The 15,380-nt window shown below is 45.3% G+C and overlaps 2 protein-coding genes across 4 annotated transcripts; both read right to left on the reverse strand.

Annotated features, from left to right (window-relative positions):
• Window positions 1-413: 413 nt before the first annotated feature.
• Window positions 414-4,731, reverse strand: LOC117850405 (CBBY-like protein). 3 transcript variants are annotated; one of them, XM_034732231.2, is made up of 11 exons: window positions 4,391-4,713; window positions 3,876-3,925; window positions 3,520-3,642; window positions 3,322-3,365; window positions 2,962-3,030; window positions 2,401-2,462; window positions 1,506-1,586; window positions 1,231-1,385; window positions 1,057-1,135; window positions 818-961; window positions 414-730 (listed from the first exon to the last, which is right to left on the reverse strand). In XM_034732231.2, the coding sequence occupies exons 1-11, from the start codon at window positions 4,645-4,647 to the stop codon at window positions 628-630; spliced, it is 1,167 nt and encodes a 388-aa protein (XP_034588122.1). In that variant the 5' UTR covers window positions 4,648-4,713; the 3' UTR covers window positions 414-627. The 3 variants fall into 3 exon arrangements, with proteins under 3 accessions (XP_034588122.1, XP_034588123.2, XP_034588124.1); XM_034732232.2 differs by having other exon boundaries at window positions 3,322-3,370; window positions 3,579-3,642; window positions 4,391-4,708; XM_034732233.2 differs by lacking the exon at window positions 414-730 and having other exon boundaries at window positions 824-974; window positions 4,391-4,731.
• Window positions 4,732-8,328: 3,597 nt separating this feature from the next.
• Window positions 8,329-9,873, reverse strand: LOC117850710 (transcription factor JUNGBRUNNEN 1). The gene is made up of 2 exons (XM_072292333.1): window positions 9,530-9,873; window positions 8,329-9,408 (listed from the first exon to the last, which is right to left on the reverse strand). Exons 1-2 carry the CDS (start codon window positions 9,765-9,767, stop codon window positions 9,002-9,004), a joined length of 645 nt encoding a protein of 214 aa, XP_072148434.1. The 5' UTR covers window positions 9,768-9,873; the 3' UTR covers window positions 8,329-9,001.
• Window positions 9,874-15,380: the final 5,507 nt, after the last annotated feature.

The raw sequence follows: 15,380 nt of genomic DNA on the forward strand, positions 1-15,380 counted from the left end.
ACTTCCTCGGTCCCAAAATTATTAGTCGTGACTTTTCTGGATTTATAGATTTTGCTATTTGTGATCGGAACATAGCATTATTCACTTTTCTTTCTCTTGCTTACCCAGATCTAGAACAGGAACTCAAGAAGAATGACATGACTCAACTGCTGAACAAGAGTAATTTAGGGGCTCCTTGTCAGGCCAGCAAAGCACTGGATTCAATGAAAGTGGGCCAGGAAATAAACATCTGTTGGCCATTCATCAGGATTGCAACTTGTTGACACTTGACATGTAGATGAGATTATCTGAAATGTATCTTGATCATTCAATATGGGAGGGAAACATAAGATTTTAGTAATGAATGGCCAACTCTTAATTTTTCTAGTCTCTACGTGTGTCTCAACTCTAAGGAGTAAAAGCCAAAGATCACAGACCTCAGAACAAATCTGACAATTTATTGAATACTTGAATTGCTGATTCATATTATTGCTCAATTGCTAAAACAATTACTGTTTCCGCTTCTCACAGCTTTCATCAGCAAGTGTCTCATGTTTACAAAAAGGCTTCTCATGGGCCAGGACTCGATCAGTTACGAATTCATAGCATTCTCCAATCCATCCTTTAGTTTTGATAATCGACACATTATTAAGACCACTTCTTGCTCAGTAGTTTTGATACGGTTAAGTCTGTACCGCCAAATCCATCCATGACAGCCTTCGCGGAGGGAAATTCTGCTCTGGCAGTAAAGCTGGGAGACACAGATTTTTAGTAAGATAACATGAACCCGAATCATGGTTGAAATAAGCCATGTACATGAGAGGCAAAGGCAGTTTACCTGCTTCGAACAACTACGCATGGCATGCCAATGCGCTCTGCTGCAAGGACACCAGGTTGGCTGCCCGCAACAAGAATGCAGTTCCGTACGTCGCATCCAACGTATTCAGACCCAGCTCGCAGAGCCGCTATTACCTTCTCAGAGCTGACAATGGTGACTAGGCAGTGAAATTTAGATAATATTCTAGGCAATGAAAATCAGATAATATTCTTCCAGGGAGGTACAGTGTTAGAAATAACCTTTCAGACACTGTGATGTCAACGCTAAGCTTTAGGATCGATGCAACCTCTTCTGCAATCCTCTGCTTCTCTGCGGAAGCTGTTGCAACAGAACATTTGGAATTAACTTCAAATGGTCCTTGAACTGAAACAAAAATGAACGAGGCTGCAATTTTTTCATTCAGCAATACTTACCAGCCTTTTGGGCTTCCCTGATAAGTTGCTCATCCAAACTGGATGTGACTCCTTTACCAAGAACAAGTTGCCCGTAGAAGCTTCCTTCAACCTCATCTTTTCCAACAATCTTTATTTTTGATGTTCTTTCAGGACCCAATTTTTTAACTATGGATCTAGAGTCAAATAGAAAAGGAATGAGAACAAAATATCTTGACAAATTACAGCATTTCCATCAATTAGTTTGAGATAAATAACAAGAGTAGACAGTAGATATTTTTTTATACAAACTGTACCTTGAAATATTTTCTCCATTCCTCCCATATGCAGCCAATATGGCCACAGGGATACCCTGACTAAGTGCATCATCAATGAACCTTCGAATGATTTCATACACAGAATCAGACACATGGCAACTTAAAGTTCAAGATAGAGTCATTCATATCCTATGGCAAGCGCAGAGTATTTAAGAGAGGCAAACGCTGTTCAGAAAAATACATAAGATCAAAATAAGGACAAAAATAATTTGCTTATAAATGCTCATGAATTGATGAAATCAAAGCATGCAGCATGTGTATCAGAACACACAGAAACTTTTATTTGAAATGCTATGACTTCTGTTCCTTCTTTTAGATATCAACAAATGGCCCACATGATCACTTAGTTAAATGGTCCTGTAATTCTTGCAAAAGTTTAAGGATGAGAAAAATGAACGACAGTGCATACGTCTATAGAGACTGCTTATTACAATTTACAAGTAATTGACTGGTGTCTGCAGCTCAGGCAGGGTATATGGACAAGCAACATTCTAAGGGCCTCAACTCCTTGTTCATGCTGATAGCATGGAAAATCAGGAAGGCTCGCATCTTCCAAAGCAAAGAACGCAACAGTCGCTCAAGTAGTCTGTGATATTGGTGAGGTGATCAGGCTATAGGCCCAAGACAGAGCAAAAAGACATGGTGAACTCAGCTCTGCTGTAGTTCCCACATCAGGAGATGCTATTTCAGTCTAGATCACAACTACTCTTCTTTTCCGGTAGTTCTTTTCTTAGCATAAGTCAGTAGTTTGAACCATGTGCCAGTGAGCGCTTCGGCGGATCATGTTGTAACAATTTTTATTCTGCTTCCCTTAATGAAAAAGATATGCAGCTCTCTTGCGTATTCTCGAAAAAAAGAAAGATTGAAGTCTTACGTTTCAACTCCAGGCCGCAGTGGTAAGCTACCAGAAGCTGAGAACTCTTCCAAAGCTTTCAACTAGAACAAGAGAATGATGCTCAAAGAAGTCAATATAACAATATTTATAATGAAAATGGGTGAAAGAGAAGGAACACTAGTCCATTTTGATATCAAATTCAAGATCCTGATTAATCAGGTTGATTGAAATCAGGTTCAAACTTAGAAATTAGTGCCAGGAAATGGTGGATAAAAACTAGCGCATAGAACAGGAATTAAGCGAAGTAACCCTGCTTTCAGGTTATATCCAAACATTCTGTTTTCTAACTGCCAGCCAGCTGCACTGGATAAAAATTAGTTTGTTCTCCATTCCTTAGTAGAATCATACATGGATAATATGCACAAAAGAAATTGAGATCCTTGGCTGAATGCAATTGGCATATATAAAAGTTAGGTGAAATCAGGAGTCCAGTGATGAGGAAAAGGATCAGAAAACACTACCAACAAGGTACAACTCAAGCTAACTTCTGTCAAGGCCTGATATATCATAAAGTGGCCAGGTAATGCTTGATATGCTTACCTTTTCACGAAGAACACTTTTCATAAATGATCCTTTCTCACTAGTCGGCAAAGATGTAGGCCAGCCAATCTGTGTCAAGTCAGAGGAAGGGGTTAAATTCCAAAAATGAAATGCATCAGCAGATGCAATTACTCAGATCCACAAAGCTATATTACACAACAAGTATTTTGTCACATGGGAGGAACAATTATTTTTTAATGAAATTTGGCTACAAGCTACAGAAATTGAAAGAATTCGCTTAGATGTTCTGTTTTCCCCCAATGTCTTTAAGCAAATGTAGCTGACTTGCGATGTAGTGTAGCCAGATTTGCTAATTCCTACAAGACCAAAAAGCATACTAGGGGAAGAAATAGACCATACCCTGTCAAAGAATAATGCCAGCATCCTTTCCTCATCACCACGAGCTTTCCTAGAAAACAAAGTAGCTTTAGGAAAATAATAATCAACATAAAGAGAAAAGGAAACACCTCCGTCCAGTCCAGTCCAAACTAAGAGGTTAGACAAAAGGGGACAACACAGCAAGGGAACACGATCCAATCTGTAATGCCAAGAGCTAACCCAGTGTTGAAGGAGAGGCAGGACATGTGATTGACGACGCTAGAGAACTTAATACGCACCTGACCAAATCAGTATATATTGGCTCTGTCCAATTTGCACAATCTAGCCCGAGACTTTGAAACGCTGGTGGAATAAAATATTAATATGTATTAGAATCAAGACAGGCAAGAACTATGCACAATTGTGCAGCTAGACTTCTATTCTGCTAGATCCCTTCATTGTTTATCTACTTTATTTGCTATTTTGTATTTCAACCTCAGCATGGCATGGCATAGATTAAAGAAAAATAAAGTGCTACAAAGAGTAATAGAACTTGATAAGGACATGAAGCATAGAAAGATTTATATGTCTCGCACCTACATTGAAAGCCTGACGATTGCCGAAACGGTAGACATCTGCAAGAACTCTGCGGAACAGAAACATGAAATGCTCAATCAGAAACAGTAATTCTTCTGATATCAGCAATGCAAAGGAAAGCAAGAAAAGGCATCACTATTCACTACTCCGTAATAGGCTAATAGCTCAAAAGAAAACTCAGTAGTATTTGTTCAACAACAAAGCATGGTTCAGCTAGATCGATACAAAATGGAGAATGGATTCTCACAGAAATAATCAGATACAAAATTACTTAATTGTGGCATTTGTCTCAGCGAATTATCTGAGGACACGTTACTCTCACTAATTCCTGCCACTGTCTACATCTGCACAGTTATTCTAAATTTGAACATTTCTAATCCCAGTAACCGCTCTAGCTTCAGCAACTACCATGCTCTACAAGCAGAAAAGGCACTCCTTTTTTGGGATAAAAACAAGGGGAAATTGGAATTCACGAACTGAGGAGTAGAAAGACTGGATTTTTATGGCCCCTCACCCCTCCACCTCCACAAGCAAGCCGATGCTCGGCGGTACCGAGGTCTCCGATGACGAGGAGGAGCACCGGAGCGGCGGCGCCGGGAGCCGGCGGCCGGAACTCGGAGCGACGGCGGCGCGGAGCGGAGGAGATGCAGAGGCGGCCGAGGAGGTCGGAACGGAAGCAGGGGCCTTAGCTGTCTCCGGCGAGGCTGGTGCCGGCGGGGACGCCCGGAGCGGGACGCGCCGAGCGGCAGCTGCGGCTGCAGCGGCGGCCATGACGGGCGAGGTGGGCGAGTGGACCGGCGGCGGCGAGCTATCCGGCGCAGGGAGAGGACAGGGACACTGATGATTGGTCGGTACACCACGTGGGCGTGTGGGCCCAGGCACAGATGATGGCAGTTCTAATCACACAGCGGCTAAGCTAACAAAAGATCATCTTTGAGTGACGGGTTATCTCTTATCGCTTTCGAAACACTTATTTACGGGCGGCGCCGTATCAGCCCATTTCTTTCGCCCGATACATCCCTTCTTCCTCCGTCTCATTTTGCTTTCTCAAAGAACGACGCAAAAGATAGTGCGTGTTTTATTAATATAGTAGAAAATATAAGATTAGAGGCTATAGACAGGAAAAGGAAAAGAAAAGGAAAAAAAGACTCATCTGGCTAGTTTGGGATATCAACGCGGGTCACCACTCAACTCAAAACCGGCACACCCGATCGGTTGGATTGGGACGTCAACGCGGCCTCCCCACTCCACTCACCAAGGCGGCATCCACCAACAAGGCAACAATCATGCTCATCAATTTGTCGAAATCTCCGAGCGTGGCCCTACGTCGATAGGGAACCGATAGGAGTAGACTGCACCGCACCGAGAAGGCCACCGCCATGCGGGACCCTCCGTCGTAGTGCCGCTACAACACCATACTCCAACTGACGGAGTGATACCACCGAATCCGAATATATCACAGGTTGCCTCGCAGTCACCACCACGATAACACGACGCATGGGGGCCTCGCTACAACCATCGTTGGACTCCACCTCGCTCTCATCGTCTCGAAGAAACACCATGCGCGAGGGCCTCGCCTCACCCACCGTGGTACTCCATGTCACGAATCCGTTTCTTTTATTGCCGTCAGAGTGGTGAGCAATGCTGCCCCGCTTCACCAAATCTCCATCAAACAACCAAAACCGCCGCCGCAGGTCAACTTCACCTCGTTGCTTCACCCGTGCAAAAGCCTCCGCGGTCAAGACAGCAAACCGAGAAGTCGCATGCATCACTTTTTGACGATGTACCGCACCGGATAGCCTAGCCAAGCTGATCAACCCGCTGAGGTCCGCTGCAAGCCTAATTGTCCCACGCTGTCGTTGCCGCAAGTGCCATCCTCCGACGTAGTCCCACACCGCTCTGACCGTTGCCAAGCAATACCAGCCGCCGCAGTCCGCTGCAAGCAGCCAAAGCCGACAACCATGTAACAACCCCTGACCGCTGCCGTACCTACGATCGCCTCCACGTGGCCTTAGCAACACCTGTCTAGCTTTCCACACGACCGAAATGCTGCCACCAGCTGCGGCCGCCAATGACCAATGGACCAACAATGTCATTAACCAAGATGGGTCTCTGTAAACAATGCCTCCAAAGAGAGCATGATGCCAATGGCGCCGCCGGCGCTTGTCCAGGGTCTGGATAGGGTTTCCAACCAGAGAACTCTGTGCAGTAGGGTTGTAGCTCCGAAGTGACGCCCCCAACGGGGAGAACAACGCCCTAGGGCGTCGTAGTCAACTCCACTAGCAAACGCCAGCGAGGGCTTTCGCCTTGAGCATCCCAACCCTCACCACAAGCTCATAGTTTGACATTCCCAAACCACAGTCATAGCAGCCCAAACCGGGGCGGTGTCGCCACCGCACACCAACGTGACCACGCCGCCATGCCTCCACCTCCGCTTGCTCGCCGCCACATCCACTCCTCGCAGCCTCCTCCACGTGGCGCGAGCCCCCATCAATGCTCAGCCGCCTTCCGCTCCAGTTGCCACCTCCGCAACTCCTTAGCCGAGGAGAGGTGGCCCGATGACGCCTGCAGCCTCACCTCGGTGCCACCAGCGCACCCCTGTGCCAGGTGTCCTTGCCACGCCTCCATGGCATCACTGGGACACCTCGCACATGACACCCCGGCTGCGGCACCACGCTGCCACTGTTGAGGCATAGAAGCCGTTGTGCCCCGGCTTGTTGCTCGCCCCACTTGCCCGCCCTCGCACAGTCTCACGCCGGACTGGTCGCACTCCGTCTGCCACCGCTGGCCGATCCACTCCTTTCCCCGCACAGCGCCACCTCGCCTCTGCGCTCGGGGCCGACCTCCGCGAGCTGTTCAACCACACGGCGGATTGGATGCCATCCCCTGGGCCGCCTGCATCCACGTGGCTGCTACCCTCGGTCTCGCAGCTCACCGCCCCTACCTCAAATCCCCTCCCACGCAACCCGTCACCCCAACCTGCATCTCGCCGCCCCCGCCACAAATCCCCTCCCACGCAGCCCATTGCTGGCCGCACAATCGCTCCTGCCAGACACGAGCGAGTGGTGGCCACTTGCACCGGTCACGTTTGCAACTCGTGGTGGAGTTCCAGCACCGCTGCCCAAGGGGGGTGTGAGCGCCACCACACCCCGCGCTCACCCCCAGCTGTCGCCGCAGAGGAGCCACCGCCGCCAGGTCCTGGGCCCACCGAGATGCCGGACTTGAGGCCAGGACGGCCGCCTACCCACCGTCATGACGCGCAGATCCATCCCCGGGGGCGCCGGATCCGATCCCTGGAACGCCAGATCCGTCGGCCCAGGGCGTCGCCGCCACCTCTGTAGCCCGCGCCGCCGCACCCAAAGTCTGTGCGGGTCCCCGGCTGGTCGCCGCCTTCCTAGCAGGCACTCGGGCTTCCGGTGCACTGCTCCGAGGGTGGTGAGGTGGGGAGGAGGTCAGGAGGGGCGGTGGTGGCGGTGGAGCCACCCGTGTCGCCTCCAGGGAGACGACGTGGGGCGCTTAGCACATGTCTCATTTTGCTTTTGAGAAAAAGTATCTATTTTTTTTATATGGAAGAACATTTGGATTGTCTAGACAACAATATCATGGATATCTAGATGTATATTTGGGAATGGGACAGGAAGATTCGAGGCTACACTCGAATACGCATGGATTTACATTATCTATTATCTAGCTTACCACACTGGGTGTTGTTGCGGCCATCAAATCTATTTGATTTTTGCCATGTGAAGACTTGGTCTGCTACAGATGGATGATGTTGGTATTGGCGTTGCTTCCTCCTTGGAGGCATCATCTTGCATGACATTCACACTCTAACTCAGTTGGTTCTCTATTGTTAGGCAATACGTGATGTGCATGTTTTCATGGTGTCTTTCTCTCTTGCAGGTACGAGCCATCTTAGGTCGTGATTAGTGTGGTGGTGGTGGTGTAGTTTTCTTTTTTTGTTGTTGTGTTTGTGTTTTGCTTGTTGCCAGGGTGGTGGTTCTTGTAACTTTGCACTTTAGGTGGGTTTCTCCTAAAATTACATCTTTGTAATTCTCTTCTTCTTAATGAAAACGTGTTCAACATGTATTAAAAAAAATTGTACAAGTTTAGTTTTAAGTTAGAAGTTTGAAACTGTGACAACATTCACGTGCAATGGCTCCATTCACAGGCAACTTCTGTAGACCGTAATTAAACAAACAATACCTGCAATGTTCCATCAAAAAGGAGTTTTATTAGCTGAGGTATGCTCAATTTCGCCACGTGGAATTATGGCCTCATTTTGTGAAGTGATTTTGGATTAAATGCCGAATTGCCAATTTCAGCAAGGGAGAAACTAACTCCAGTTATTTGGGGTTCCAAAGTGAATCGGACACATTTCGAAGCATAATGAGGAGTTGAGGGAGGACTGATCTAGAGCAAACTATATACCCAATATGGTGAGACGTCAAACCACTGTACAAGCGACATAGGGTTGGTACGTAGAAGAGCTGCATATCTTTGTATTAAGAAGAAATTAAGTGATAAAATATTTTTACAACACGGACCATCCATGCACACGCACATGGTTGAGGACGAGGAGCCGTATTTACAACGAGGGTAGGTAAAGTTAAGTGCTATTACTAATGCCAAAGCCATGCAAAGCTAGTGAATAGTGATCCGTATTTAATTCCAAGTAGGTTGCATCTATCTGTTAGATCTCCATGATCCTTCCGAGCTCGTCCCAGGTGCTACCACTTTCTCTCAAGGTCGTCAGCTCGCTCCACCCTGACGTCGATGCTGGCAACGAAGGAGCTCCCATCATCAATCCTGATGTTGCTGCTGCTGTTGTTATGGCCGATGACACGCCATGGAAACCATGCAACAGGAACGGCTGGTTGTGGTCAGTGGCGCCATAAGCCTCCTTCGTCTCTGACGAATCGAAGTCGAAGCTGCTCGCCATCGCCACGGAAATCCTGTGCTGATGGAGATAGTGGTAGTCATAGTAATATTGCAACTGCTGTTGCTGCTGCTGATGGCTTCGTTCGCTGCTGTGTTCTTGTTTCAGCTGCTGTTGCTGGCACCTCCTATTGTACGACGACATGTTCCTCTTGAAGATCCGGCATATCGTCCATATTTCCTGTGATTAGAGATGAACAAAAAGAATTAAATAGTGTTTCAGTTTATCTGAATTATTGTGTTTGAGAGTTACAGGGTTGATCTGTGAATTATTAGCACTGACTGCATCTTGGAGCTCGGCCGCCGCCGCCGCCGCCGACGCCGCCGTCGAGGGGAGGCGGAACTCGTGCATCATCCAGTCGGTCTTGGTGCCCCTGCCGGCGCTGCCGCGGTAGTAGACGAGGGACTTCTTGAGCCCGAGGCACTCGCCGCCGCCGCCGTGGATGGGCTTGTCGATGCCGGTGGCCTTCCAGAAGCCGGAGCTGGTGACGCGGTTGGGCCGGATACTGTTCCTGTACTTGCGTCCACGCAGGCAGAAGAAGTACCTGTCTTTGTCTCCTGATGCACCCTGCACCACCCCATGCCGAGCTTCATCTGCATGCATGTTCATGCATACCTCCACACAGTCAGCTCCGATCGATCTCCATGCATGCTAGCTTCCATCTTGAGCAATCAAAGAAGAACACACTGTGACTGTGACATGAATTGAACATACTTGGAAGATCCCAGGGGTCATGCTTGTAGATGTCGATCTCCTTGATGATGTCAATACTGAACCCCTTCTTCTCCACCTTCCTCGCGAGGTAGAAGCCCACGAGCTCCTGGTCCGTCGGGTGGAACCGGAACCCCGGGAACACCAAGTCATCCTCTTCGTTTTCGACTTCTTCGGCTCCGCCGCCTGTCTTCTTGATCCTTTCCAACAATGGCTTCTCCTCCTCCATGGCTGGCTTCATCAGGAGCTTGTTCTTGCTTCTAGGGCTAAGATAGCTGCTTTACATGCCATACATGGTGATGATGGTGGCCAAATGGAGGCTGTGTACGGACTTGGTTAATCGCTGTATTAATATGTTTGGATGGCCTGGCCCTTATTGTAAAATGAGTGGTCATACGTTGAATTGAAGACAGCCAAAGATTAAGATGTGAGAAATTTTTGCCCAGGTCCAAGTCAATGGAACTTTGGCCTTATACGTTGAACTTTCTCATTTCATTTCCTGCACAAATTAGAGGAAGTAATTAAGCAATTATTTAACCTAATCTACTTTACAAACTTCTAAAGACTCAAATTTTTGACTTAGAACGCATCATACAGTGATGCCTTTTTTAATGGTTGAGGACTCGTTCTGATTTTTTGAGCTAGGAATCTATTTCAGATGATGGTTTGATTTTTCTTTTGTAATCTTTCCGTTCCAAATTATAAGTCATTCTAACTTTCTTGGAGTGTCAAACAATTTTACGTTTGACCAAAATTATAGAGAGGATCACAAAATTTTATGGCACCGAATAGATATATACTATGAAAATATATTTAATGAAGAAACTAATAGTACTTATTTGGTATCATGAATGTTAGTACTTTATTGTATAAATTTGGTCAAACTTGAGATGTTTTGACTCTCTAAAAATAACTTATAATTTGGAATGGAGGGAGTATGGTTAAGCATATCAATACTATGTTGTGTTGTGCCAAGTCAAGGCAGAGGTCGTCATGCCCTTTGACTCGGTAGGAGTGTGATTGATTTGTTTAATCTAGCCCTTTTAATTTTGCAGGGTGAATTATCTGCTATCCTTTTTTCTTTTATTACCACAAACGAGGGTGAGTGGTATTTTTCCCCTCAAATTGGACCCTTTTGCTTGTTTGCAAATTAAATTTTGGATCTGAATGGTAACTACTATCAGATTTTGGAATACATTTGCTACATTTTTGTTAACTGTTGTAATTTCTCTCTGTCCGGTAGTTGTCGCGATTTGAGACCGCGGTTGTCTCTTCAAATTAACAGGAAAAAATAGTTTCAGGAAGAAAAGCTCCGGGTGTAAAAGCTAAACCGTGCGTAGATATTTTTTTCTACTGAGAAAAGGGTTGATCACAAAATTTCGTCGACAGTTAAATTTTTAATGCCGTTTATGTTGGGTGGAAAGGGATGTGCGGATTTGTCTCATATTAAAGTGTAACTTACATTTTGAGCCACAAAACTTGGAGAAGCTTCGGATTAGGTAAGAAAATCAGTCCCCCTTTGCTACTTGTACTGCTAGAGCTGAAGAATCTCAAAGCATTCATACGACACAAAACTCTGGCCATCAAATTTTTAGTCACTGCGAGGAAAGTGACACACCTACACATGTTGCTTCAAAATAACTCCATATCCATCCAAGCAAAGAAAAAAGATGCTAAATATTTCCAGGTTTGGAAAAGTGTGATGGTTGAGTCCACCATTTTCAGCCTGGATGAAAAATGCAGTCAGCAGCTGTGGATTTGTAAGAGGGAAACAATTTTTGTAACCTGACACTTGGCACTCGTAGTTATCCAGGAAATTTTGGCATAAAGAAAAATCTGAGTCCCTCTTTTGTTTGATAATGGTTAAGAAAACATTTAGGACCCACAAATTGACCTCTCCAGAATCTAGACTGAATTGTTGCTTGTATGGATAGCAGGGCGCGACTTTCTTACAATGAGTACATCATATGTTTTACGGCGTAACACTGTCCTGTTTGTTTAAGATAATTCCGTTAAAAAAGATCCGGTCTATTTTCTGCAATAAAAACTATGAATTTCCGAGAAAAATATCCTTATAAAACTCTCATGTGCTCCCACAAGTTCTAACACCTCTATTGTCTGTCACTCAGTTTCATCAAACATAAGCTTTTTCTCGTTCTCTTTGTTGGTGGTGTTTCTATTTTGGTCCTGGATTCTACTGATTTTTCATCCTTCTTGTAATGGGAAGCCATGTAATCTCCACTTATTTTTGGGTATACATCTTGCAGTGCACATGATTTCCTTTTTGAAGTATCTTACTTATATATTCTGCTCTCTTTGAAACAATTAGAAACAATTATTTAGGCTATTCGAGTTGAACTAAGCTGGCTCTATATCCTGCAATCATACAATTCTGGAACTTTTTTTTTTCCAATCTTTAGTTTTTAGAGATTTTTTAATAGTAGGCATTCGTCCTGATCCTGATTATAATCAGACTATCGCAACTGTTTCTTTCACAAGGTATCTTCCAATTAGTTGAGTCTCTTTAACTTCCTTTGTTTTGTTATTTTTCTGTAGCACTGTCTAAACTACAATGCAAGTAATAGATGAATTCTCAGTTGATGGCAACTGGTGAAAAATCATTTTTCATGTCCTATAACTGGATGCGAAAGTTATCATGGCCTCTAGAGTCCATTTTCAGCTAAGAATGATGAGTTTAAAATTCAATTCAATGCTAAATTTTGGTCCCTATATCTTCTTTTTTATGAAGTAGTTGAAGTGCTCAACTACCAAATTTATTCAAACTTTGATGTCTTTTTCGATCAAACTATTCAAATGATGACACATAATAGCAACAATGATGATCCAAAAGGAACCAAGATTTTCTGTTGAACACACATTCCATCTCTGAAGACTGTAGAGATAAGTAACTCGTAGGTCCTACCTTTCTGAAGCTCTGATGCATGCCATGAAGTTGTCAACAAAGATAAAAAGGCAAGATGGTCAGAGCAAATATAATCAGATACATTTTGGTGCTGTCAAAAGAGTTGATGTCACTGCATGCGTGCAGTAGATCCATCGTGATAATTTACTATTGAATTAAGGAAAGCAGGGCTGTTTAACTTCATGCGTCATGAAACCTGATAAGATCACTCATGCTAACCAAAGTGATCGATCTCGTCTTCTTCTTCCTCTGCTTCACCTCCAAAGTCAGCATATTCTGCTGCATGCTCTAGCAGAAGAAATCCAGATCAAAGTAGGTCGAGTGAAATTTTTTTTCCATCTCCAACCTTGCCGAAGCGACCGAACATTCAGACACAATCAAAAGGTCGTTTCTCAGAAGTCTACATGACTCCATGTTGGCTGCTGCCTGTGCAGTACAGGGACTAGAAAACTGTGAGCACAGCAGAGTGTTTTGTTACTGAACTCCATCAGTTTTCGTGTTTGACGGTGATGGCGTTCATACTGCGTTGAAACTTGAAACTGAGAACATGACATACTCAAGTACAAGCACAACAGAGCACTTGATCAGGATACAACAAAGCCACAATAAGCTGCCGCAACTTGCAAGAGTCAAAAACGCCCCCGGCATAATACAGTAGCCTGAAATCTTCATCTTAGAGCATGGGGTTTCAGTGTCCTTGAAGGCAGTCGTTCAGGTGTAAAAAACACCTGATATTTCAGTAAAACATCGCTGCCGGTAGAAACAACAATGTCCCCTTGTCTCCTAGATTAGATAAAAAAAACTCTTCCCTAGAACATTATTGCTAATATAACTTGGAATAGTCTGAGAGAAGACGCATGCATCTCAGTATCATTGATAGACTCAGTTGGTCTGTTACTTTCTTTGGACCTTAAAGTATTGACAAGTCCTGTGCAATCTTCCCAAGCGTTGACTAAATCCGTTGGCTGCTGAAACAATCTTCTTATGGGAAGTAGTATTGTTCAGGCTTAAGGAATGAGGAATCTGGCTGTTCATACCAAAAAAAGCGATGAACAATTCCACTTCCATTTTGTGTTTTTTGTCCACACAACCTGGCATATCTTCATTCTGATTCAGTGTAGTGGCAGTGATGCTAATGAATGGATTTCCTTTGCTCTCTCAAAATTCATCAGAATGAATGCTCTGTTTGCACATATTGGGGTTTTGCAAGTGTCCCCAAACCTATCACTCGAGCTGACCAACCAACGTGGTGCTGCCCTCGTGTCCTTCGGGGATGGATCATACATGTGGGGATGGATCATACATCAGCGATGGACTCTTCGGAGAAGATCAGGAAAACAACTCTGAATTCTCTGCTACACTGAACGCGCTTGTCTGAATTCGAAGCTGAATTGCCATCACAGCAGGAACTTGAGACTGATTTTTTATGCTGAGGAATCTCCGGTTAATCTGCCGACGGCAACCAAATCAGAACAGCCATTGGGCCTCCCGCAAATTTCGCATAATAAGCTTCAATGGATGAGAAATTTTTTTTTTGAATGAATGGGCACGGGATAGTGCCTATTTCATTGAGAAAGTAGATAATTACAGATTTTTACGGGAGAGATACAAAGTTTCCCTTTCCTATCACGATTACTCTCTGGATAAGAACTGCGCTAGTGCTCTCGCCCCTGCTAAAATCCATGTGTCTGCTTCCGCTTTGATTTGTGCCAGCAGGGAGGTTGCGGCCATCCCTTGATGGTCGAAGATTCGTCGATTGCGTTCCTTCCAAATTTCCCATATTACCAGCAGGCCCATAGAGCAAGTTCCTTTCCGAGGAGCTTCTGTCCTTGTAGTCATATTTATCCACCACTCAAGAGCATTGGCAGATGGTGGCCACTCCGAAGGGTGTAGACTGGGTTGCGAGGCCCAGGTGGTAACAAGACTCCATATTCGTTTGGTGTATCTGCATTGTGTCAGGAGATGATGTGCTGTCTCTTGTTGTACTCGGCATAGGGGACAACTTGGCGAGTGCGGCCACCCCCTTCGCGCAAGTCGATCAGCTGTCCAAACCCGGTCCTGTAGTATCAGCAACGCGAAAAATTTGCATTTCGGTGGTGCCCAGCATTTCCATATTGTTTTACTGTGCGGTGCATAAGTGGATCCTAAAAACTGTGCCTTGTACGCTGATGCCGTTGAGTATTGTCCACTTTGCGTGAATTTCCAGCGGATTGTGTCTTCGTGTTGTGCTTGGAGGCTTACTGTCGCTACTAGCCGCCATAGTGTGACGAATTCTTGTAAGTGTCGCGTTGTTAGTCCGGCGTGGATGTTTATGTCCGTCACCCATCTATTGTTGTGTAATGCCTCTGCGAGAGTTTTATGCTTCCCCCTAGATAGCTTATATATGTTGGGCGCAATGTCCTTTGGTCGGGTACCCCTTCCCCAAGCTGAGTGCCAGAAGCTTGTTTTGCATCCATTTCCCACTGTGATAGCTGTGCAAGCCGCGAATAAGCGTCGATCAGAGTCGTCGCATGGAATGTCCATTCCAATCCATGTTTTCCCCGGGGACTCCCATTCATGCCAAAGCCATCGGAGTCGCAATGCTCTAGCAAAATTATGAAGGTTCAGTACTCCTAGTCCGCCGTTTTCCTTTGGTAAGCAGGATTTGATCCAGTTGACCTTGCACTTGCCACCTGTTAGCAGATTGTCTCCAGCCCAGATGAACCTCTTCCTTATTTTGTCTAGTTCGTCCAGGACTTCGCATGTTGGTTTTAATACAGTTAGCAGATATAAAGGTTGCGCATAAAGCACAGCTTTGGCGAGGCAAACTCGGCCTGCTTGTGTGATGTTGCGATTTTGCCACCCAGATAGTTTCTTAGCTGCTTTGTCTATTAGGGGTTGGAAGTCCACTTTCCTTAGGAGCCTTATCGCAAGTGGTAGCCCGAGGTATTT

The sequence above is a fragment of the Setaria viridis genome, chromosome 3, assembly GCF_005286985.2.
Source record: "Setaria viridis chromosome 3, Setaria_viridis_v4.0, whole genome shotgun sequence".
NCBI lineage: Eukaryota > Viridiplantae > Streptophyta > Magnoliopsida > Poales > Poaceae > Setaria > Setaria viridis.

Excerpts from the sequence above, each read along its gene's own strand:
- LOC117850405 (XM_034732231.2), bottom strand. The coding sequence starts at position 4,647 with ATGGCCGCCGCTGCAGCCGCAGCTGCCGCTCGGCGCGTCCCGCTCCGG. Across the intron at positions 2,463-2,961 it reads AAAGTGTTCTTCGTGAAAAG|TTGAAAGCTTTGGAAGAGTT; the intron begins GTAAGCATATCA and ends CTCTTGTTCTAG. Across the intron at positions 962-1,056 it reads GACATCACAGTGTCTGAAAG|CTCTGAGAAGGTAATAGCGG; the intron begins GTTATTTCTAAC and ends CACCATTGTCAG.
- LOC117850710 (XM_072292333.1), bottom strand. The coding sequence starts at position 9,767 with ATGAAGCCAGCCATGGAGGAGGAGAAGCCATTGTTGGAAAGGATCAAG. Across the intron at positions 9,409-9,529 it reads TGACCCCTGGGATCTTCCAA|ATGAAGCTCGGCATGGGGTG; the intron begins GTATGTTCAATT and ends ACATGCATGCAG.